General features: G+C 42.2%; 1 protein-coding gene across 4 annotated transcripts in view; it reads right to left on the bottom strand.

The window, feature by feature from the left end:
* FARP1 (FERM, ARH/RhoGEF and pleckstrin domain protein 1) overlaps window positions 1–25,572 on the bottom strand; it is a 254,102-nt gene that overhangs the window by 74,509 nt on the left and 154,021 nt on the right. For all 4 annotated transcript variants that reach the window (XM_040336128.1, XM_040336129.1, XM_040336127.1 and 1 more), the window contains exons 3-8: window positions 24,850–24,954; window positions 21,444–21,486; window positions 21,273–21,351; window positions 6,616–6,713; window positions 3,599–3,713; window positions 379–526 (exon numbers count right to left, since the gene is read on the bottom strand). In XM_040336128.1, the coding sequence (XP_040192062.1) occupies window positions 379–526; window positions 3,599–3,713; window positions 6,616–6,713; window positions 21,273–21,351; window positions 21,444–21,486; window positions 24,850–24,954 (588 nt within the window). The remainder of the gene's footprint in view (window positions 1–378; window positions 527–3,598; window positions 3,714–6,615; window positions 6,714–21,272; window positions 21,352–21,443; window positions 21,487–24,849; window positions 24,955–25,572) is intronic.

The raw sequence follows: 25,572 nt of genomic DNA, 5'->3' as shown, positions 1-25,572 counted from the left end.
TTCAATGCACTTGTAGTCTAAAATGGATTTGCCTTTCGTAAATGACCCACACAGTGTCACTTCTACCCTATATGAAGTAAAAGATTGTAAAATAATATTCCTAATAACTAATTAGGAAAGACCTAAAAGATCTCTTTCAAGAAAGATAAAGCAACACTTTGGTTTTGCTTTGATTAAAAAAAGACAAGTACTGCGTAATTTTCTCAAAAATATTACTGTTCTTGATTTTCTAATTGTTCATTGTAAAAACGATCTTAATTTCACCTTTCAAGGCAGCAGGAAATAAGTCAAAATACACACTGGAAAATTATTCTATGTAATTACAGCCAAATTGGCACAGAAGTAGATATTACGTAAAGGAAATCAAATACTACACACCTGAAATACTAGGATGCCTGTGTTGGAAACAGACAAGTTTATCTTAGTTCCCTCTCTGTCTTTGGCTGGATGTAGTCTAATGCCATACATTTCTAGCCGACGGGCAACCTCCAAGAGCTGAAAATCTGATTCGGCTGGCGTCTGACCACTGTAGATTTTAAAATATATACGTAAATTAGTTCATAATAAACCTAGTATCTTTAGTACACCAGATAGCTCACCACAATATAATTTAATATGATGCTCAACCACCCACCAACCTTAGAAACTGTATCACATCTAATGTTATTCTATGGCCTCATTCACACACAGGCTTTTAGGAGCTGTGTAATAGGCTTTTTCAAGCTGCAAAAAAATAACCAGGGCCAGCACGTTCTGAGGACTGGCATTACAGCTGTAAAAATGTCTGATGCCGTTAAGCCAATGTCAATTGTTTTTTTTTTTTACATGTTAAAATCAATGGTTCTCAAGAGAGCCCATTCATTTGAATAGAAGTCACATTTGTGGTGCGACTTGTGCACTGAGGATCTTGAAGGGAAATCCCTTGCCAAAAAAAAAAATCCCCCCCAAAGACCATACCAGACCCTTCGGTCTGGTTTTGATTTTATAGGGAACCCCCACACTAAAATTCATACCAAACCCTTATCAGAGCATGCAGCCATACTAGGCCACACGCCCTCAGGGTGGGTGGGTGGTTACTTTTGGGCAGGGGGGGCTCTGTGCCCCCCTACCCCCACCTCAAAGCACCTTGTCCCCATGATGGGGACAAGGGCCACTTCCTGACAACCCTGGGCGGTGGTTGCAAGTCTGTGTGCTTATTGAAATCTGGAAGCACCCTTTAACAAGGGGGAGAGGCCAGATCCCGACCCACCAACGACTAGTCCTTTATTAAAGCAGTGTCTCTTCTCCCCTCTCCGGTGAGGTCTTCTCCCCTCTACAGTTTCTCTCCCCCCACCGTCTTTATACTCTGGCTCTTCTGTTGCCTCCGGTTCTTCTTCCTCCGATCTTCTCCTGACGCTAGCTCCCGCAGCTGTGCAAGCTCTGCTATCTGCAGGTTCTTTTATGGGCATCCGGTGACGTCATCCGTAGGCCCAACCCCCCTTTGTGACGTCATTGTCACATCATGCCCCCGGGCATTCCCTCGGCGCACAAGTCGCACCAAAAGTCGCATCATCAGGCCAATGCAAAAAGCTACTAAAAGCAAGTTTTTACATAGGCTTTTTCCTGGCATTGGTAGTGGCTTTGCAGCACGTCCTGTGTGTGTATATGGCCTAAATGTCCTCACATCTATGATTTTCAGCAAAAGGATGACGTTTTTGAAGAAAAAAAAGTGTGATTCTTAACTAAAGGTTGGAAACAAAAAAATTAGAGAGTTGGATGATATGTGAACTATTCCTTCATTAATCTAGTTTACTATTAAGAAAATATGAGCACGTTCTTCTTGCTCACCTACTTTTATTATTGGGTATGAAAACATAAGGCTTAACTTTTTAAATATTATAATGAATATATGTGAACAAAAAACGAGTTAAAAGAAAACATACATACATGTATTGATCCCTTCATTGTAATTATCAATCGTATAACAGATGTAAAGTAGCTTATGAATTTTACAATAGGTTAGAGGTAGAATATAAAGCAATCAAGAGAATGCATATTTTGTCATATTTAGCGGAGTATCTTGATATATCAAAAAAGTACCTAATATATAGTGCGTAATTTCAAACTAAAAGTAGCATAGAATATTACAGTGCCAGAAACAAAAAATAAATAAAAATGCAATAAAACTATGCCCTATTTTAAAACTTTTGCGCAAACCTATCAATATACGCTTATTGCGATTTATTTTACCAAAAATATGTAGAAGAATACATATCGGCCTAAACTGAGGGAAAAAATATATAGATTTTTTTAAATTGTGATATTTATTGAATCAAAAAGTAAAAAATATTGTTTTTTTTTCAAAATTGTCGCTTATTTGTTTATAGCGCAAAAAATAAAAACCGCAGAGGTGATCAAATACCACCAAAAGAAAGCTCTATTTGTGGGAAAAAAAGGACGTTAATTTTGTTTGAGTGCAACATCGCGCGACCTTGTAGTTGTCAGTTAAAGCGACGCAGTGCCGAATCGCAAAAAGTGCTGTGGTCAGGAAAGGGGTAAATTCTTCCAGGGCTCAAGTGGTTTAATTTGTCGAGAGGCAATGCACAGTTTATTGGCTATAGTATTCCCACTAGTAAATACAGGGTATAGTGTAATGTATGTAAGAGGTGCATATGAATAGGCTTATATCTAAAATAAGCAATCTTACAGTCGGAATAATTTTTGCAGATGTATGTATTAGCTTGTAGAGTACAGGTCAGGTAGTGTATAGATTCAAAGCTTTAAACAGAGAATATGACTTTGAATATTAGGAAAGAATGCTGCTAAAAGACAATGTAGTCAGTGAGTGACTATAGAGGACCTAGGCCATTATTTTTTGAATTCTTCAGTAGATGGACTTGCCAACTTACATTGTGGAGGGTGGTAAACTACTTACATAGGTGTACGTTTATCAAACAGAGAAGAGCCGAGATCTCGGCTGATCTCTCAGGTTTACCAGTTTATGAAGCGGAGATGAGGAGTGGAGAACAGTGTTGCCAACCATCCGTATTTTTACGGACAGTTCGTAAAAATGGGCAATCTAGAGATCCTGCTCTCTATTTTCTCGTCAAAATTCTTGTTGGCCTGTTTCCCGACGAGAAACACAAGCGTCTGTATACTTACCATTCGCCGTGGAAACCCGCGCATGCTCGAAAAGATTTGACGCATGCGCGGTAGCTTCCACTGCATAGGTAGGGTGAAGCAAGATGGCGGCAACGGCATCGAATGCAACAAGCGCATACCGTCACCGCGTTCTTGCCTTTCAAAAGAACCGCGGTTCTTTGGAAAGGAGTGTGTGTACACTCGGGCGGCAAGAGATTCTTGCCAATAATCTCGTCAGGAAAAACAAAGTTTTTTTCCGGACGAGATTCTGGCCCGTGTGTATGGGGCTTCAGGCGTTCTCAGAGGAAAAAACTTCCCTCATCTCTTTCCGAGACCAAATGTTCTCTGCTTCATAAACAGGGTGCCAGAGGAGAAGATTTTTCTAAAAAAAATAAATAAAAGACCTTATAAATGACCATCAAGTAAAACAGAGAAAAGCAGAAAAAAAGGCAATTTTAAAGACGATGGAAGAACTCACTAGTGATTCCGATGATATTCCATGATTTTTTCTACTAGAGTATCTTGCTGGGGCATGTACGTGGTCTTTGAAAGATGTTCTCTGTCAACAGCTTCATCAAAATCTCCTATTTCAGCTAAGCAAAAGACAACAAAACTTTATAAAGAAAACTCTGAATATTCACAATTGCCTGTGTGATATAACATGCACCATGCCTCCAGCTGTTCCAGGCTTCAGCAACTAATGACTTTTTTAAAGCACAATGTCAGATGTAGAGTTTTTACCACATTTAAACTATAAAAACCTGAGTCTACTATTTTGTAGCTAGTATGGAACTGACAAGAAGAGGATCATTTTGCTGTGGCTGGTCAGCTTGATGTGGTGCAATATGTGCAACAACTTAAGTACTTTTGTTGGAAATGTGTTTTAAAAGTGAGAGCAGATTGTTAAAACGATATGACTTAAAGTACAAACATCAGTTTTAAACATATTTTTCTTTCCAGAGTTTTAAAATGTTATCCCAAGAAGACTGACTGCTTAAATAATTTGAAAGACTTAACTAAATTCACTGGGGTTTTAGGTCACTGGAAGTAAACAGCAGCACCGCCATCACCAGTGCTTACCACAAAAGCAGAAGTTAGTTGTAGAACCCGCTACAATGGAGTATTATCATGCAGTAATATCATGCGCATTCTGAGTGACAGTCGTGTTATCGAGCAACAGTTGGCTTACCAAGTAAGGGGTTATTCCACCTAAAAAACCTGCAACAGCTACAAAGCAAAGCATCCGATGCTCAGAGTAACAGGTACAGAGTGTGTCTACTGAAAGACGATGTTTTTTTGTTTTTTTACGAAAAGGCAAATCCACTTTGCAGTACCAGTGCAAAGTGCACTGGAAATTACATTGAAAGTGCAGTCGCTGTAAATCTGAGGGGTAGATCTGAAATAAGGGGAAGCTCTGCTGATTTTATCATCCAATCATGTGCAAGCTAAAATGCTGTTTTTTTTTTCCTTGCATGTCCCCCTCGGATCTACAGCGACTGCACTTCCAGTGCAATTTCAAGTGCGCTTTGCGCTTGTAGTGCAAAGTGGATTTGCCTTTCGTAAATAACCCCCTATATGGCTTTTGACGCACTAGATGGGACCGCTACCTTAAAAGTAACCAGGGCTGCATCATATTGGCTAATCTTCACTGGCTGGCATGCTCATTGTTTGGCTTCTACTTAGTCCCTAGCCAGAAGCAAATATGCACACAGCCAGAGAGTTTGGAACTCCTGACCTGCATGTTTTCAAATCAGTAATAAATAAAAATGGAAAATGGAAAATAAATAAAAATGTAAACCTACAGGATCACCATGACTGCAGTTTATTTCTGAAAAACCTGCATTTTCACAGCAGGTTTATAACGTCAACAAACATACAGTATTTCTCTTATAAGGAATCAATGGCCATATTGCGGTCTACACAATTATTTACGCTGACTGTCATTTCATTTACAAAAAAGTACTATAAATATGTGGATTGAAGTCATTTTCCCTAAAGGAGGAAAAGTGTCACGGCAAATTAAACTGTCAAGGAACTTCATGGTAATTTTGTGGCTACGTAGACGAGTACAGCAGTAGTACTGTTATTTTTTTCACATGAATGACATTTTGTGAAAGAGAGAAGCTACCCAACAAACACAGAAAGGGAGAGCAACACCTGACCAGAAATTTGTATTTACTTAAGCCTATAAATGAATTAAAGTGTATAACTATGTTTTTACAAACTCTGCCAGCATAGAAAAAAAACTGCTGATCTGCCAGAAATCCAGTGTACTCATTAAAGTGGTATTAAACCCAAAAGCAAATTTGCATTATGTCGCAGCTTACCATTTCCTAGATGTGATGGCTGCTATTTTCACCTGGTGATCTAGCCAGTAAGTCTCCAGCAGAATGTGTCAGTAAGGGCCGGTTCACACTACTGCGACTTCAAAACCACGCGATTTTACAGCAATTTCACGGCCGTGGTTTTGCCACGATTCGCAGCTGCGATTTCAGGGAATGCAGTCTATAGAGCTGAATTCGCATTGCACACGGATCAAACTCGCACAGGACCCTTTTTGCACGCAGCTTAGATTCGCACCACACTGATGTGAACGGCACTATAGGAAAACTATGTTATTTTAATGACTTGCGAATTTGAGCGATCGCAACGGATCAAATTCGCAAAAGAATTTGTAGCAGTGTGAACTGGCCCTTACAGAGATGAGACAAACCATTTACCACTAGCAGGGATGCTTACAATGATTAGCTTTCATGTAAAACCTTTATCCCAAAAGGACATTTTTATTTGTTGTAACTGCTTATAAAGTATAGCAGGCTTTAATTTGTTAGTGTATTTAAATCTGATAGTACATCCAACACTCCCCGTCGTCCAACTGACAATTCTACTGTCAAAAGGTGCCTGTGCTCATTGATTCAGAGTGGGGGCACTTTAATACAAAAGGGGGGGGGGAAAGCAAAAAGAAAAAAAACAATGCAGGGATTTATGCAATATATGAAATTTTTGGTTTAAAATTGCTTAAAATTCCTCTATGAACTGGAAATACAGTGCCACTGCCAAACTGAAATAGACAGTGTAAGTCAGCGCTACCCACTTTCCTTTTGAGGGGCTACAGAAGAACTAAAATGCCCATTTTCTATGCATGTTTTCTATACTATAAAGTCTAGATTTTTGTATAGCAAACGGTTTGTATTCCTTACTCAGGCAGGGCTAACTTTTAAAGCACAATAACAGGGGGAAATGTGCAAGTACTATATTGTAGATATGTACCAAGGTTTCTTATTTTTTTTTGTATTTTGTCATGATACACACTGAAAATAAATTACTGGGAGAGAAGAGGGTGGGAGATGCCTCGCATTAGAGCTACATTACTAGCTGGAAAGATGATTACTGAATTCAGACATTAAGCCATTAGCAATTATTTATATATTCATTAAATATATTGACCTAAGGCATGTGGCAGGCATAAAAATTTACCGGTATGTAAAAACTTACATTGCACAATATGTGAAATTAAGAGTGCAGCGCTGCTTTCATTACACGTGAGCCTGCCGTGTACCATATCTTGCTTCACTTGCAGTGCAAAGAGGTACCTACAGATGTAGACAAGCAGACATTACTAGGCTGATAAAAAAATGCAAACAAAACATCAGTGACTCTGGATTCAGTTCTACGCACTGAAGGATCACACACTGTAAAAACACTTTCAACAAAGCTCATTGGAGATGTTACAGTACCCAATATTCACCTTGCAGAAGAAACAGAGGGGGTTATTTACGAAAGGCAAATCCACTTTGCACTAAAAGTGCAAACTAAAAGTGCACTTGGAAGTGCAGTCGCTGTAATCTGAGGGGGACATGCAAGGAAAATAAAAAACATTTTAGCTTGCACATGATTGGATAATAAAATCAGCAGAGCTTCCCCATTTCAGATCTGCCCCTCAGATTTGCAGCGGCTGCACTTCCAAGTGCACTTTGCACTTGTAGTTTGCACTTGAAGTGCAAAGTGGATTTTCCTTTCGTAAATAACCCCCAGAGTCTTGATTAAAAAACATTCTGTAATCCTGAATCTGGACAACAGGTAGAACTTTAGTCATTTTCACATTTAATTCAGTTCTGCTGTAAAACGCATGTGGTTTATAGAGCTCAATAGCTTAAGGTGACAATTAAATATTGTACTCAATTGGAACACATGCTCTTTAATAATGGTATAATAACTCCTACTGAGTGTTGCAACCCCTGTCATTTTCTTATTAGCACAATGATAAACTGCATTTGTCAGTGGAAGTGCTATCCTTTGTGTGCATATACATATATCAGCAACATAACAACTGTAATTCTATATGTAACTACTTAGAAAGGAGAAACACATATGTATGTACAATGCAAAAGTCCATATGAAATTAAGGTTCCAATTAAAAAATCAAGAATCAAGTACCCTCAGTTGCAGGGTATTAAAATCTAGCATTTTTGCTTGCTCCAGTTAACTAGAATCCAGATTTTCAGAGGCCCCAGCAGCCCTTTAGCACTGTTCTAAAACCTTTGGTCTGAGTTTAATTACGATAAGTTTATTCTGCCATGTCTGACAATTAAAAATGTATTTAATAATTTAGCCAAATTGTTATCATACAGTATGTCAGAAAAGTGAGTACACACCAGTGTTGCCAACCGCCAGTATTTTTTACTGGCAGCCAGTAAAAAAACAGGCAATTTTCTCCTGCCAGTAAATGCCTGCAAAAGGTTGCCAGTAAAAAAAAATATGGCTGCGACGCTCGGCTTGGTTCGGAGTCGGCTGGCACCATCCGAGTGTGGAGGCGGTGCCTAAGCATGTCTTGTGATGTCAAGGTGCAATGGAGCTAGAGCCTTGTGTTCGGGTCGACGGTATTCGAGCAAGGCAGGCTGGGACCAGGACCGTCTTATACCGTGTGTCCGTGTTCATCTGATCTGTAGACAGAAGAAAAAATAGGACATTCTTCCGTCTGCAAAATTGGATCTTTGCGGAGGTGGGTGCCTATGGGTGTCAGCGGATGTTTATCTGCTGACACCCACAATCACATAGGGACCAATGTATGTCCCTTTTTCATCCGCAAACGGATGGATGAAAAAGCAGACATACGGTCCGCACGTCTGAAAGGGGCCTTAGGGGTTTACTCACTTTTGTTGCAAGTGGTTTAGACAGTAATGGCTGTATTAACTTATATTGGGGGGACAGAAAATTTACACTGTTATACAAGCTGAACACTCACTACTTTACATTGCAGCAAAGTGTAATTTCTTCAGCATTGTCACATGAAAGGATATAATAAAATATTTACAAAAATGTGAGGGGTGTACTCACTTTAGTGGGATACTGTAAATCTTTTGAAAATGTTAATATAAATTCATTGTAGGCAATAAAATGTTTCAGCCCATATAACATTTCAGTAAAACATTGGATAATTGCATGCAAAATACATACATTTGATTAGTGGTCTGGCAATCATGGTGGGAACACAAATCCTAGTGTTTTATACAAGAAAAATTCATTCTAGAATATGCCAAATCATACATTTTAATAAGCAAATGAATGCAGAAACCATTTAGTATGGCTGAAGAGCATTTAAACAGGTGTATTCCTTCCATTCATCAGACAAACGCTGTACGTTGTTAACACAAAGCTTGATTTGAAAAGCAGAAGAACTGGCACAGAGCTGTACTTCATAGAAGCAATTGGTTATCTTAGTAAAAAGCCTTGCAAATAAATTCAAAAATAATCTTTTTGTGCAAATTAATGCAAGCGAAAATGGCTGTTTGTGCCTCGGGGAGACATAAATCAATAATCCAGTGATTCGGTCTGACAGTCAGACATGACTATTATTTGTTGGCGCACAAGAAGTCTGTTAGCTGGCAGTTTACAGAGTTGTGTGTTCATCTTTCCCAGACAAAAGCTCATTGAATCACATAAAGTCCCACTTATTTCTCAACAAATACATTATAACCCGATAACAGAATTGTAGGAAATTTGACAACATTAAAAAAAACATAAGTTCTCCCTACAATTATGTCTTTCCCCATGTTGATTTAGATTTTCATTTTAAAGGGTAAGAATATCCATAAGTGATATTTCAGCTAGAGGTGGAACCTTGGGAAACTGGGTCATGCAATGGCTTCTTATGCGTCTTGAGGAGAGCTGCAGCAGTAATCCCTACTCTAAATTCCCTCCTGGATTTTGGGCTTTCAAGTCACTTTTGTTCCCTGTTACATTTGCCATATTGAAAAAGATGCATAATACACATCCCAGATCTGAGTTACTGGCCCTAACCAGCTGCTCTGTCTCCACATGCTCACAGGACAGGTGAGCTTTAATCTTGTGTGTTATAAAAAGTAATTGCAAAGATCCCTTTTACTGCCGTTAGGAGTGACTATAGCAAGAAAGTATACTGCATATGTTCCTCATTTTTCATCCGACCTCTTCCAGAGCTGTGCTGTGTAATGCCGTCAGGTCCACAGCACACACAATTGTTCACTTAGTAGTTGCCACTCCTTAGTATCAACATCCCTATCACACATTGTTTTCTCAAAACAATGGCCCAGATTCAGGTAGATTTGCCCTTTAGTTGCACATGTGAAGAGCAGCTGATTTTCTCTGCGCTGGGGCAAATTGGAAAGATTGCCACCTGATTCAGGATTCCTTTTGTCTGCTAACTTGCTCCTTTGTAAGGCAAAAATCAGGGCCTAAGGCAGCGCAAGTGAAAGTGGGTGTGCCCTATGCAAATGATCTTTTTTCCACTCGGCAGTGGTTTGCTCCTATTTTCAGGGCAAATTTTGCCCACCTGCTTGCACTGAGCAAATAAATAGGGGCAGACCTGCGCAGGTCCTGTGCAAAATTACATCCTGCTTGTTCCACCCCCCCTGAGCAAGGTAATTTTGCCCTGTTTTCTGAGATGGCACCTCCTGATAAGGAAAAAAGAAAAGCAAATTTTGTCTCCACTGAGATGGATATACTGCTTGCGGCACTGACGCGCCATACTGCCGTTCTTTTTGGTTCAGAGCGGAAGAATACCACCGTAGCCCAAAGGAGGGCAATATATGAGGCTATTACATTGGACATAAATGCCCTGGGCTTTGAGGACCGGACTTGGATGGACATCCAAAAAAAATTTACTGACATGCGTCGTCGAGTCAGGGACAAAATTGTCCTAATCAGAAAGCATAGCAGGGGCACGGGAGGAGGACCAGCCTGTTCTGTGCGACTCAATCCGGAGGAGGAGGTCATCTCTCAGAGTCTAGCGCTGGAGCAGGTGGAGGGACTGCCAGGCTATGACTCCACTGTTGGGGACTTGGGGACTGGTAAGTTTTTTTGTGTCTCATATCTGCTGTGTATCATGGGAGGGGGTAGAAGTGAACATATGAGGGGGTAGAAGGGAACATGTAACAAGTTTTTGTTTCTCATATTTGCTGTGTATCATGGGAGGGGGTAGAAGGGAACATATGAGGGGGTAGAAGGGAAGATGTAAAAAGTTTTTGTTTCTCATATCTGCTGTGTATCATGGGAGGGGGTAGAAGGGAACATGTGATAAGTGTGTTGCTCCAGCAACATATTTTTTTTGTGTCATCCACAGATGTTGATGATGAGGCTGGGCCATCGTCGGCTGTAGGGCGACCCACGCCATCCCCAGAACATCATGGGGTCCAGTCAGGCCCCCTGCAGATCCTGGGCATGTTGGTGGAGGAGGATATCACCCATAGTCCATCTAGGGAGGAGGAAGTGGTGGAGGAGTCCATTATCCTCAACCTGGATGAATCTATGTACCTCCAGGAGGATCCCACCATCCCTGACCTCCCCACCACCCCCCGACCATCACGTCATCCCCCTCCAGGGCAAGCCCCTCCAGTGTCCCCCCCTCCAGTGTCCCCCCCCTCCAGTGTCCCTCCCTCCAGTGTGGCCCACTCCCCTTCTTCTCCCTCAGTTCGTGCCCCAGCCTCTCCTCCAAGAAAGGCTCTATGTAAAACTAGGGGTGTACCCTCCAGCCTCCGTGAAGGTCTGCAGGAGGAGCAGGCCCGGCAGACCCGCCATATAGGGGACATGGTGGGAGACTTGAGGCGGGTGGCGGACAGCCTGGCATCCTCCTCCTCCTCTCTGCAGCAGGCCCTCACCCTGCATGCTGACCGGGGGATACGAGATACTGAGAGCTTGGAGGAAGTCAGTGCCAACTGTGGAGCCATGGTCACCTGCATGGTTGAGCAGCAGGGCGCCATCGCTTTGCTAACAGCGGAGGTGAGCAGGTTGGCAGGTGCGGTGGAGGCCAACACTGCTGCTGTGCAGGAGGAGGGGAGATTAACCCGGCAGCAGCAGAGGACCAATACCACCCGGCAGCTGCGGATGTTGGCCCAAACCAACAGCGTGCTCACCCGCCTGGCCAACGCCATGGAGGGCTTGCAGGCACCACCTGCCAGGAGTGAGGAAGTAGGGGTTGATGCTCCTCCCCCCCTCCATCCCCACCCCATGCTCGATCCCCACCACAGGCTCCATCCCCACCACAGGCTTAACCACGCAGACTGAGGAGCCAGAGCCGGGGCACCCTTGGCACAAGGATGTCCAAAAAAAAAAATATATATTTTCCTTTTATTTTTGTATGTTTTACCTATCCCTTGCTGCTCATATAATGAGCCTTTTTCTATTTATTTTGATTATGCTTATATTTTTTTTTTTTGGGGGATATTTTTTTTTGCTCAGATTAGGAGCTTTTCTATATTTAGTTTATGCTCAAAGTTTTTTTGTTTTTGTTTGTAGTCCCTACACACGGTGAGGAGTGCTGTAGTTTCTCTCCAGCTGACCTGTGGCCATCTGTTGCTAACTTGCCCCTGCTTTTATAAAGTGCAAATTTGCCCCGGCTAAACAGCTTGCGCGCTTTGGGAGCAAAATGCTCCTCACACGCGCAAGTTTATGAATCAGTGGCAGTTCCTCATTTGCATATTTGCTGAGGAAAAACCATGAGAGCGCAAGTTGCTCCCTGAGCAAAATTGCCCCTTAATTGCGCTGGGGCAGAGAAACTGCCTCCGTGCAAAAATGGCACATTTCAGGCTTAGCTTGCTTTCTGGGTCACCCGCAAATTTGCCTGGGAGCAAATCCGTACTTGCGCGGTGCAAATCACACTTGCTCCCGCGCAAGTCGTACCTGAATCTGGGCCAATGTTTTTATATAAAATCCTCCTACACAGATTATACTGCTTTCTCTTGTAGTTCCCCAGCTACCCGCTCACACAATATTCTCTCAAAGCCTTTCCCCCTAGAATCAATACCACATCCACTTCCCTGTTTCATTCTATGTTGCCATGTTGTGGCAGCTCCACCCCTACCAGAATGTATGCCCCCCTCCTGTCAATACTACATTTTCTAACACCCCCCCCCCCTCCTGCCGTCATATCCTCTGTATTTCTTTCCTGTACACACTTCCTGCTGTCATATCCTCTGCACTCCCTTCCTGTACATATTTCCTGCTGTTCTAGCCATTGAATTCCTTTTCTGCACATGATGAAATATGCTCTGCATTTCTTTCCTGTACACACTTCCTGCTGTCATATCCTCTGCATTTCTTTCCTGTACACACTTCCTGCTGTCATATCCTCTGCATTTCTTTCCTGTACACACTTCCTGCTGTCATATCCTCTGCATTTCTTTCCTGTACACACTTCCTGCTGTCATATGCTCTGCATCTCTTTCCTGTACACACTTCCTGCTGTCATATCCTCTGCATTTCTTTCCTATACATACTTCCTGCTGTCATATGCTCTGCATTTCTTTCCTATACATACTTCCTGCTGTCATATGCTCTGCATTTCTTTCCTGTACACACTTCCTGTCATATCCTCTGCATCTCTTTCCTGTACACACTTCCTGCTGTCATATGCTCTGCATCTCTTTCCTGTACACACTTCCTGCTGTCATATGCTCTGCATCTCTTTCCTGTACACACTTCCTGCTGTCATATCCTCTGCATTTCTTTCCTGTACACACTTGCTGCTGTCATATCCTCTGCATTTCTTTCCTATACATACTTCCTGCTGTCATATCCTCTGCATTTCTTTCCTATACATACTTCCTGCTGTCATATGCTCTGCATTTCTTTCCTGTACACACTTCCTGCTGTCATATGCTCTGCATTTCTTTCCTGTACACACTTCCTGCTGTCATATCCTCTGCATCGCTTTCCTGTACACACTTCCTGCTGTCATATGCTCTGCATTTCTTTCCTGTACACACTTCCTGCTGTCATATGCTCAGCATCTCTTTCCTGTACATACTTCCTGCTGTCATATCCTCTGCATTTCTTTCATGTACATACTTCCTGCTGTCATCTTCTCTGCATTTCTTTCCTGTACATACTTTCTGCTGTCATATCCTCTGTATTTTCTGTACATACTTCCTGTTCTTATACCTTCTGCATTCCTTTACTTTCCTGCACATACTTCCTGTTGTCATATCCAATGCTTTCCTTTTCTATACATACGTCTTGCTGTTATACCCTCTGCATTCCTTTCCTGCACATGCAATCTCTGTTGCCATATGCTTGGCGTTCCTTTACTGTACATACCTTCTTGTCAAATCCTCTACATTTCTTTCCAGTACATACCTCCTCCTGTCATATCCTTTGCATTTCTTTCCTGTACATACTTCCTGCAGTCCTACCATATGCATTCCTTTCCTCTTCCTATTTCCTACTGTCAAACCCTACACACACACACACACACACACACACACACACACACACACACACATTTTCTACCAATGCTTGTCACTGTAACTCCATTTACCTCTCCTGACAATAAATCTGGCCACCCATTGAAGTTCTCCCAGTTCAGTAGGGACTGAACAAATCTCGATCAGCGTGTGGCCATCCCCGCTCTACAAAAATCAATCATTTGATTAGCTCCTGTCGAAGGAACATGTTGGAAATGTTTTCTTTATAAGTGGCTGCAGTCAATCAGCTAAAGCAGCTTATGCCTGAATTTTAAGAGCTCTGGATGCCGCTGTCAGAATACAATGTTCTGGGGCAGGGACTCCTCCATCTGCCTCACTTGGAGGAATCAGTTTCCCGCTGGCTGGAAAAAAAAAAAAAAAAAAACTGTATATGGCTAGCTTAGGGCCCTTGGTGTCCCTCAGCACTTTGATTCTAGACATAGCGCCTGCTACCATACACGATACCACTTCTCTACTGCACAAAATGCCTGCTGTGATATCTTTTAGCACTCTTCTGAACATAGACCTACTTCTGTACCTTTCACAGCTTTTCTCTGGCACATATTGTCCACTGTCACATGCTCCAGCACATTCTTCCTGCTGAGATATCCTCCAACATACTGTTCACTGGCATAACCTCTAATGCCCACTGTCATACCTTCTGGTCCTCCTCTGGAGCAAAAAACTTAAGTTTCCTTCTTCACCAGAGAATTGCACACTTTGTTTCTACTTCTTGACACTTCTGTGTATAAACCTTTGCTTAAAGCAGAATTAAAACCAAAAGCAACATTTATTATATTGCAGCTTACCAAATCTTAGATGTGATGGTTGCATTTGTTTTCTATTTAGTCTTTTTTTTTTTTTTTTTTTTCATTTTTCATCTGGTCAGCAATTTAGATTTAAAAAAAAAAAAGGACAAGCTCTCTTGCAACTGTATCAGTCACATGGATGAGACAAACCATTCAACACTGGCAGGTGTGCTTACAATGATCAGTTTTTATTATGTAAAATCTTTATCCCAAAAGGAAAAACGGTTGCTCCAACTGTTTATAGAGTGGTGGCTGGAATTTGACTTCAATTAGCTAGAGCAGCCCTCAAAATTTACACTCGCCTGCTCGCAAAATGCGAGTACATTTTGAAGGCAGGCGAGTGTGGGCTGCCGTGACACCATCCCAACGATGAGAATTATTTTTTTTTATCCAGCGCCGCCGCCGCGTGCGTCTATGTGCGACTCTTCCTTCTTCCTCAGATCCCCTACTGAGAGAGCGAGCGGCGAGCCTCAGCTCAGCCTGTGCCTGTCACACTGCACTGTGTGATGATGTGACGTCAGTCACTTCGCTACACAGTACTTTCAGTTTCAACCCCCCGGGCGGCGCGGCTCAGCGGATCACCTGTGATGATTGCTGCCCTCATCCTGTCTCCTCTCCAGTCTCCTCCCCCTACACTCTGTACCCACCTGCATTCTTCACCCTGCACCCACCTGCACCCTGCCCTCTGTACCCCCCTGCACTCTGCACTCTGTACCCACTCTGCATCCACCTGCACTCTGTACCCTGCACTCTGTACCCACCTGAACCCTGCCCTCTGTACCCCCTGCACTCACCTGCACCTACCTGCACTCTGTGCCCACTCTGCACCCTGCATCCCCCTGCACTCTGTACCCACCTGAACTCTGTGCCCACCTGCATTCTTCACCCTGCACCCACCTGCACTCTGTACCCTGCACCCACCTGCACTCTGTACCCTGCACCCACCTGCACCCTAAACCCACCACCTACCTGCACCCTGCACTCTGTACCCACCTGCACTCTGTACCCTGCACCCACCTGAACTCTGTACCCTGCACCCACCTGCACTCTGTACCCTGCACCCTAAACCCACCACCTACCTGCACCCTGCACTCTGTACCCACCTGCACTCTGCATCCTGCACTCACCTGAACCCTGCCCTCTGTACCCCCCTGCAACCTGCACTCTGTACCCAACTGCAACCTGCACCCTTCACCTACCTGCACCTGGCACTCTGTACCCACCTGCACTCTGTACCCTGCACCCACCTGAACTCTGCACTCTGTATGTAGCAGCCTCATGGTATTTAATGACTACTTTGGGGGAAGGTGTGGTGCGAGTTTGAGTTCCTGCACCTTTTCACTGAGAAGGGAGTGTCTAGGGGTGGGATTAGGGGGCGGGGCATGGTAGGGGTTGGGCGGGGCAACTAGTGGCGAGTACATCTTGAGGCCTGGCTAGTAGCTCAGGACTTGAAATTTTGAGCCCTGAGCTAGAGTATCTAAATCTGCTAGTCCATCTAACACTCTCCTTTCCCCCAGATTAAACATGCTGATTTCCAAAGGTGTCCCTGTGCTCCATCATCCAGTGTGAGGGCACTCTAATATAGGAGGTGTGGTACTGGCGGATCACCAGCAAAACAGAAGGTCCAATTGGATCCATCTGGGAAATGGACCCTCCATTCTGCTCTGTGAAACTGCGGATGCAAACAGACTTGTGTCCATTTACACCTGACTACCTCGGATCCCTTCCAATCTGGAACAAACAAATGGAGGGGGATCTGTCTGTCTGGATCTAATTACAGGGCAGTTGGGTGTAAACAGACAGCAGGTACGTTTACATCTGACTGCCCATAGAAGGTCGGTTTACATCCGATTGCCCATTGAGCAGACACAGACCTGTCATCTGGCCCTCCTGATCAGCTTAGCAGGAGGTCAATGGATAGATCAGGCCTGTATGAAAGGGATCTTATACCGCATCTAATGATTAATAAGCTGCAATATATTACATTTTAGTTCTGAATTTTATACTCCTTTAAAGCACTGTATGTAATATGCCAAACATTACCCATTCTAAATAGAGCCACACTTCTGGTTAAAATATTAAATTATTTCAAAACCCAGCAGGGAGCATATGGCTGCTTTTGATGGTAATGGCAGTTATGCAAGCCTCGGAAAAAACCTGCACAGATTTAACTGCCAGGATCTCAGAAAGATGGACAAAAAAAACACAAGAAAGTTTAACTCATCTGCATTCAATAAAAAGCGAAATACAATTTTTTATCGAAACAGTCCTTTAAAGTGACATTAAACTCTGGCAAAAAGAATCTGTTTAAGTATGTGTTCACTAAAAAAAACACCTTTTATTGCTCTCGGCCTTCTTTAAATTTGTTTTCTGCTGTGATTCAACTTCCTTTTAGAGGGTGGCTATGTTCCTTCTCCATGGTCCTACTGTGAGAAGGAATCTTGCCACCCTCTCGTTTGGCCCTGAGATGGACTTGGGACTGTGAGATGTGTAGTGTGCATAGAGCAGTGCACAGTAAGAAACAATGTCATGAAAAAAAAAAAAAAGATTACATGGCCAGTTACCTTTTCCAGACCGCCCACCGCATATATACTGTGGCAGGGTGGTCGGGCTGCGCAAAATCACGTACCAGTACGTGATCGAGTCTGGCCGAAGTGATGCCGATGTGACCTGCCGAACGTTCAGTGGAGAGACAGAGCAGTGGTGTGCCTATGTAAACAAGGCGAAGTCTTGTGTTTCAGCTAAACTAAAAATGGATCTCTTTTTCTCCCCCACACAATTAGTAAGCACCTCCCATGGACACACTCAACCCCTTGATCACCCCTGGTGTTAACCCCCTTCCCTGCCAGTGTCTTATATACTGTGACGGTGCTTTTTTTTTTTTTTTTTAAGCACTAGTCACAGTACAGTAATACCGCAGATTGCGCAGTTTACAAGCGTTTCGTAATACAAGCTATTATTTTTTTTTAAATCTGGACTCGCAAGACAAGCAGGATTCAAGCCTCTCGGGTGTGCAGTACCACATTTGGCCAGAGGTGCGAGGTGCCGGTGACACTCGGAAACACTCCGTTCCCGAGTGTCTCCGGCAACCCCTCCCCCCCACCACCTCTGGCCACATGTGGTACTGCAAAAAAAAAAAGAGCTGTCGCTGTGGAATGAATTATCCGAGTTTACACTAAAATCGAATGGGAAAACTCACTTTGATATATGAGTACTTTGGATTACAAGCATTCTTCCGAAATTAATTATGCTCGTAATCCAAGGTACCACTGTATTGGCGTCACTGGATCCCAAAAAGTGTCACTTCGTGTCCAATTTGTCCGCCGCAATCCCGCTAAAAATCGCTGATCACCGATAATACTAGGAAAAAAAAAAAAAAGTCCCTAAATCTATCCCATAGTTGTAGAGGCTATAACTTTTGAACAAACCAACCAATATACGCTTATTGGGATTTTTGTTTTACCAAAAATATGTAGCAGAGTACATACTGGCCTAAATTGATGAAGAAATTAGATTTTTTACATTTTTTTTATTGGGAATGTTTTATAGCAAAAAGTAAAAAAAAAGTTTTTTGTTTATAATGCAAAAAATAAAAACCACAGGAGGTGACCAAATACCACCAAAAGAAAGCTCCATTTGTGGGGAAAATAAGGACATCAATTAAATTTAGGTACAGCATTGCACGACCGCGCAATTGTCAATTAAAGCAATGCATTGCCGTATCGCAAAAAATGGCCTGTGAGGAAATGGGTAAAGTGGTTAAGTAGTGGATGTGTATGGACCGTTTTTCGAGAATAAGGATATGGTTTAGTGCCACTTTAACTCAGGGGTAGACAACCTTTCAGAGGCTGAAATCTTCCTGGACAATATGGAGGAAAGCAAAGATCCCTGGGAAGGGGAGTACTAGGCGGCAGAATTAATAAAATGAAAACAAACTATCAAGCTCTCAATAAAAAGACAGCATGAACACCACAGTGTGTCACAGTAGTGTCCTCTGCCCTCTGCCCTCCTCCACATCACCTCCCACATTAGTTTCCCCTGCAGCTCTGCCCCCCCCCCCCCCACATCACATAGCAGTGTCCTCTGTCCCCTTCACATCACCCTTCCACTGTAGTGTCCTCTATCCGCCCCCCCCCCCCCCACAGTAGTGTTCTTTACCCCTCCACCCGAAGGAAGTGTCCTCTGCCCTTTAGATCTGCCCCCCACAGTAGTGTCTGTACCACCAATGCAGTGTCCTCTGCCCCCTTCACATAACCCCACCCCACTGTAATGTCCTCTGCCCCCCTTACCCCACAGTAGTGCTCTGTACCCCCCCCACTCCAACACAGTGTCCTCTGCCCCTCTTACATCACCCCCCCCCCCACTGAAGTGTCCTCTGCCCCCTTCTTTCCCAGTAGTGTCCTGTACCCCCCCTCCCAAAACAGTGTCCTCTGTCCCTCTTCACCCCCCTCCCCCCCCCCACTGTAGTGTCCTGCACTCTCTCCATAGTAGTGTCCTCTGCACCTCACAAAGTGTCCCCTGCCTCCCCATCCTCCAAAGCAGTGTCCTCTGTCCATTTCTCATCAATATCCCCATCCCTTCAGTGTAGTGTCCACTGTCCCCCCTCCAACAGTGTCTCTTCTGACAGCATAGTGCTGGATGGGAGGCGGGAGCTGCCAGAGTTAACATTTCATAATAACAAGCTGGTGATTGGTTGCTAGGACCGACTAGCAAACAATTACTAAGACAGCTCTCACCCGTGCCCACAATCGAGCACTATGCTGCTTCCCGCTCTGCAGTGAACATAAAAGTGGCGGAGGCTGGAGGGAAGCAGAGCCGCGTTCACGATTCACCTGTCAACGTTCTGTGGTTGAATGGTCAATAGCGATCGGACGTTTGCAAACCTTCCACTTTGTCTTTTATAAGATTCAAATGGTGGGTTAAGATTTAGGTATTCACCTTTGTTTTTCGTTTTAACAAGAGATCCTAGGACCAGACCTCATAAGTATGAGCAACAGCTCAGTTGTCAGCTGGGATCATCATATTCCAGTTTTTAACAACAGTTCAAGAGAAGACTACGTCAATATAATGCTGATTTTATATGAAAAAAAAAAAATTCTGGCAGGTACACGGTGTCAACACAGCTGTCTAGAGATACAAAACTGTACTGCATTGGAGGACATATTTCACTGCAGAACAATGTCTATTTTCCCATGTTTACCCTGTCCCGGTATTATTTTTTAAAACAAGGTTTATGTTTCAAAATAAAATATTTTAAAACAAATACAAATAACCTCTTTTAAGTGGGCAGATCTGTGCTGTTCATTTCACATTGCCAGAATGACTGAAAATCTTCACAGAGCTTTGAAAGAAGTTGCCAGCTGGACATGTTCTGATAATTCATAACCTGCCAAACCAACATTCTTGTAAGCCAACAAGAACGCTGGCTTTCCAGAAGTGCCGTTTCTGAAGAGGATTTCATATCTGCCGTTTCAGAAGCGAGGATTTTACTATTCTATTGGTTTTTATCAGGCTTGCAGTTTAATAGTTCTTCAGGCTGCCTGGCAAGTGGGCCAACTTACTGGGCAGGTCTCTAGCATTATAAGTGCATATTTCTTTCCAGTGTACAGATTTCCATTACACAGCTCTCAGGAAAGACACTGCAACTCCTTCATACTGCTAAAGGAAAAAAGCTTCTGTATACTGTTTACTTTACATACAAAGACGGCAGTCCAAGTCTGCTTGTTCATGTCCAACTTATGAATACATTAAAGCCTACGTTTACCTGGAAAAAAAAAATAGAACAAGGGACACTACTTACCTTTAATGAGATCTGTTCATTGTGCTGCTGTACCCTCATTTAGCAGGAATATTACTCCTTTGATGTCCTCCACCCCTATAATCTTCTGGTGCAACGGGGGTTAAGAGAACTAAGGGAGCTGTAACAGGTACTCAAAGGTGCCCAACTATTCCTGTGTTATGCACCCAGCTGCTCCATTCATAGAAGCTGGTAGTATGGCTTCTATGAATGAAATAGGTTATGAATGGAAGGGGGTAGGACCATCAATCATCCACCCATCATCCATTAATAGATCATTTCTGATTCATAGAACCTGTAGTTCAGGCTTTCATAAACAGAGATGCTGGCCAGAGAATAGGCAGAAAATAGCTAAATAAAAAAAATAAAAAATAAAATCTTTGAAAATGGAACAGAGAGCCTTAAAAAAAAAAAAAAAAACCCATAGTGTGAGTTCACAGTGTAATACGTACAATTCTCCCCTTCGCATACTGTCCCCATCATAGACATGCCACCCACCAATATAGTCTCTGATCTGTTAGGAAAGATGTGTCATTCACTGCACAAAATTCAAGTACCCAATACATTCAACACTCAAACATCGCGCTGTCACTAATATACTTGTTTTTAAAGAAAGGCATGTAGTTGTTGCTCTACAAAAATAAAGTACAAACAGTTGTTCTATATTACAGGGACGTGGCCTTTACACTGTTTAGTGACATGGTGATCACCCCCCTCTCTTTCATACATAAATAAAGTGGTTAAGTTCATACATTATTTTAGTATATTTGTTCAGTTATATACATGCAAAATTCCTGCTTCCACACAGTAGCAGAAGAATGTGCAGACCTGGTTAATTCTTCTTGCAGCTGGGTGTGATCAGGGGGGAAGAACTTAACAACAAACTTCAGAACTACAGACTTGGGTCCTGCGAAGAGAAAAAGAAAGAAATCCATTGTACGGCACTACAGACTATGCTGCTGAGCTATGGTAACTACACACAGAAATATATATACCCACTTCTGATCTGCTTTATGATGGGCTTGACGAGGTCCAGCCATACCTGAAATAACACACAAATATAAACATATTTATTGTTGGCTGGAAATCAATTGGCAAGATAGTCAAAGTTATTAATAAAATCAGGGGGAAAAATACAGCCATTGACGAATAGGTAATCTTCACAGTCTTGGATTGTAAAATCAGCAGCAAAACTTTCTTTTACTGATGTAAGAGTAATATTCAGTCATTATAAAATGTGAAATTGCATATTTTAAGTCTACATTCTTGCATTATGTTTATCTACCTGTAAATGTCAGGCGATATATTACTGCCTTGAGTTTTTGTATTCACATAGATTGTCTATATACAGGGAGTGCAGAATTATTAGGCAAGTTGTATTTTTGAGGATTAATTTTATTATTGAACAACAACCATGTTCTCAATGAACCCAAACAACTCATTAATATCAAAGCTGAATATTTTTGGAAGTAGTTTTTAGTTTGTTTTTAGTTTTAGCTATTTTAGGGGGATATCTGTGTGTGCAGGTGACTATTACTGTGCATAATTATTAGGCAACTTAACAAAAAAAAAATTATATACCCATTTCAATTATTTATTTTTACCAGTGAAACCAATATAACATCTCAACATTCACAAATATACATTTCTGGCATTCAAAAACAAAACAAAAACAAATCAGTGACCAATATAGCCACCTTTCTTTGCAAGGACACTGAAAAGCCTGCCATCCATGGATTCTGTCAGTGTTTTGATCTGTTCACCATCAACATTGCGTGCAGCAGCAACCGCAGCCTCCCAGACACTGTTCAGAGAGGTGTACTGTTTTCCCTCCTTGTAAATCTCACATTTGATGATGGACCACAGGTTCTCAATGGGGTTCAGATCAGGTGAACAAGGAGGCCATGTCATTCGTTTTTCTTCTTTTATACCCTTTCTTGCCAGCCACGCTGTGGAGTACTTGGACGCGTGTGATGGAGCATTGTCCTGCATGAAAATCATGTTTTTCTTGAAGGATGCAGACTTCTTCCTGTACCACTGCTTGAAGAAGGTGTCTTCCAGAAACTGGCAGTAGGACTGGGAGTTGAGCTTGACTCCATCCTCAACCCGAAAAGGCCCCACAAGCTCATCTTTGATGATACCAGCCCAAACCAGTACTCCACCTCCACCTTGCTGGCGTCTGAGTCGGACTGGAGCTCTCTGCCCTTTACCAATCCAGCCACGGGCCCATCCATCTGGCCCATCAAGACTCACTCTCATTTCATCAGTCCATAAAACCTTAGAAAAATCAGTCTTGAGATATTTCTTGGCCCAGTCTTGACGTTTCAGCTTGTGTGTCTTGTTCAGTGGTCGTCTTTCAGCCTTTCTTACCTTGGCCATGTCTCTGAGTATTGCACACCTTGTGCTTTTGGGCACTCCAGTGATGTTGCAGCTCTGAAATATGGCCAAACTGGTGGCAAGTGACATCTTGGCAGCTGCACGCTTGACTTTTCTCAGTTCATGGGCAGTTATTTTGCGCCTTGGTTTTTCCACACGCTTCTTGCGACCCTGTTGACTATTTTGAATGAAACGCTTGATTGTTCGATGATCACGCTTCAGAAGCTTTGCAATTTTAAGAGTGCTGCATCCCTCTGCAAGATATCTCACTATTTTTGACTTTTCTGAGCCTGTCAAGTCCTTCTTTTGACCCATTTTGCCAAAGGAAAGGAAGTTGCCTAATAATTCTGCACACCTGATATAGGGTGTTGATGTCATTAGACCACACCCCTTCTCATTACAGAGATGCACATCACCTAATATGCTTAATTGGTAGTAGGCTTTCGAGCCTATACAGCTTGGAGTAAGACAACATGCATAAAGAGGATGATGTGGTCAAAATACTCATTTGCCTAATAATTCTGCACTCCCTGTATAACGTTTTAAGGTCCTCTGCGAAATGGCGCCATTTGTTTTTCTATTAGCGAGTACATGTGTGGTAGGGCTTGGTCTCCACTATGAGGACGCCTGTTTACAGGTTTACTGGACTCTTTGTATATATATTTTTTTAATTAAACATTTTTAGTTCCCACAAATATGTAAATTTTCCAATGCACAGACATTTTTCTTTGTTCAGTACAATCATTCCATATGTAACATGCGTAGGTAATACATAAACATTCCTAGTTAATTATAGAGCAGTAATACATTTGTTTTTTGGGGCACCAACAATGCGATTACTTATAATTGACTCTTTGTATAATTAAGAGTGATGCCATCGACATGTACTCAGCCTTTGAGAAAGTCAGGATAGGCAGGCGGTGATGTCATCACGCTAGGTAGGATGAGGATGCTATTTTGCTATGGATGATTTTACTGTCTCTACATGCCGTTTTTAATCTACTTTCTCGTTAGACATTTTTTACATATGATAAATATAGTCTAGCGGGCTACACTAGCTTCTTTCTTTGTGCTTTTGCATGGTTGTACCAGATGGAGGAAACATTTAAAGGACCACATATTGCTACACTCAGAGGCGCCTCTCTTCTCTTTTATGCTCTGTAGCTCCTGCTGGATTTTGCTTCTAATCCAATTGTGGGTGCTACCATTTGGGGATGGAAGTTTTAGGTTGTGTGACCATATCACATTGCTATAATCTTTTTATATGGACTTGAAACTAAAGGATTTATGAATAAATGGTTGTGGAATGAATCATTTGAGTTTCAATTATTTCTTATGGAGAAATTTGCTTTGATATACAAGTGCTTTGGATTACAAGCATGTTTCTGGAATTATGCTTGCAATCCAAGGTTTTACTGTAATGTGTATTCCTGATATATTTAAATATTTTGGGTATGCAATACTATTATTTAGAGCGCTTCACTGTATTTTCATTTTTTTTCTTAGTATTCAGTTATTGAAGCCAAGAGAAATTTGACTCACTATCATTAGACTGAGCAGCAAGAAAGCAGAAGTCCCCTTGGCAGGAAGGACAGAGCTGTCAAGTAAATATGTATTTCATCTGTCAATTATACTTCTGGTGTTTTCTAGGGTCTCCCAGATTCATTGTCACTAGGATTACCTATTTATACTGAAATCGTTAAATATGCAGATCCCCTTCACCTTTTTAATTTTTTATGTTGCAGCCTGACACTTCAGTTGTTTAAATTCATTGTTTTTCTCCATATTCTACACTCAGTACCCCATAATGACTGAAATCTGAATTTTACACATTTCTGTAAAATTCTGAATATAGGTCTGAATATTTTATAACTGTATAATAGAGTAAAATAATAATTAAATGATTGTGTAACTTTATTCCAATTATCTGCAAAAAAGGTAAGCATGTCATTCACTGGGGTCTTGTTCCTGCAAACATGGTTGTTCCAGTAAGTCTCAAAGCGAAGACAGAAAGGTTGGGAAGCCATACCATGATTTTCCTATGATCCTGAAATTCCAGTCCAAAGTAATCACCTTCAACTAGGTTAAGGTGGCTGCAGACAGCATCCAGGAGTGCTTTACCAGTGGCCCTCATCTGAAAGAAAAAAAAGACATCTCAAACTGTAAGACATTGCAGGTTTAACCAGTATCTGTAAAGTATGAGAACATTTAAACCTACATATTTATCAATAATTCACCAGAAAGAATTTTGCTTACTGAATAGGTAAGGTGTAATTGTAACTCGAATTCAAACATTGAAAGTCGCTTGGAGTCAGACTGGTTGCGTTTTTACAAGACAAGCAGGAAAGCAAAGTAGTTACCTTCTGTCCCCAAATGTGTGCCAGGAAGCATAATGCCATGCTTTAACGTGATCAGTGCACATACATTGTTTGGTAAAGCAGCTCACTAAAACACATGGTAATTGTGGTGCACTGCAACACGTTTTCATTAGCAATGTGTGTTGGTGCCATTTTGAAGCAACTGCACCACATCACTGCATAACATGCATTACCACAGCGTGATAGCATAAACGGGGCCTCCGAGTCACTGTCCTGAAACAAGTATGAAAACTAGGGAGATCACAGTAAAATCCTTATCTGCATATTTGTTGCAGGTAAGTGACTCAAGCTCTTAAAACCAAAGGGTAAGTACCACCGCCAGGCAACTACCTTTCTCAGAAGGAGAGATCAGAAATGGTATACTCAGTGTTTCT

This window comes from Rana temporaria, chromosome 2 (assembly GCF_905171775.1).
Source record: "Rana temporaria chromosome 2, aRanTem1.1, whole genome shotgun sequence".
NCBI classification, from domain to species: Eukaryota; Metazoa; Chordata; class Amphibia; order Anura; family Ranidae; genus Rana; species Rana temporaria.
The sequence above is the reverse complement of the archived record's forward strand: the minus strand, read 5'-3'. Positions and strand labels throughout refer to the sequence as shown.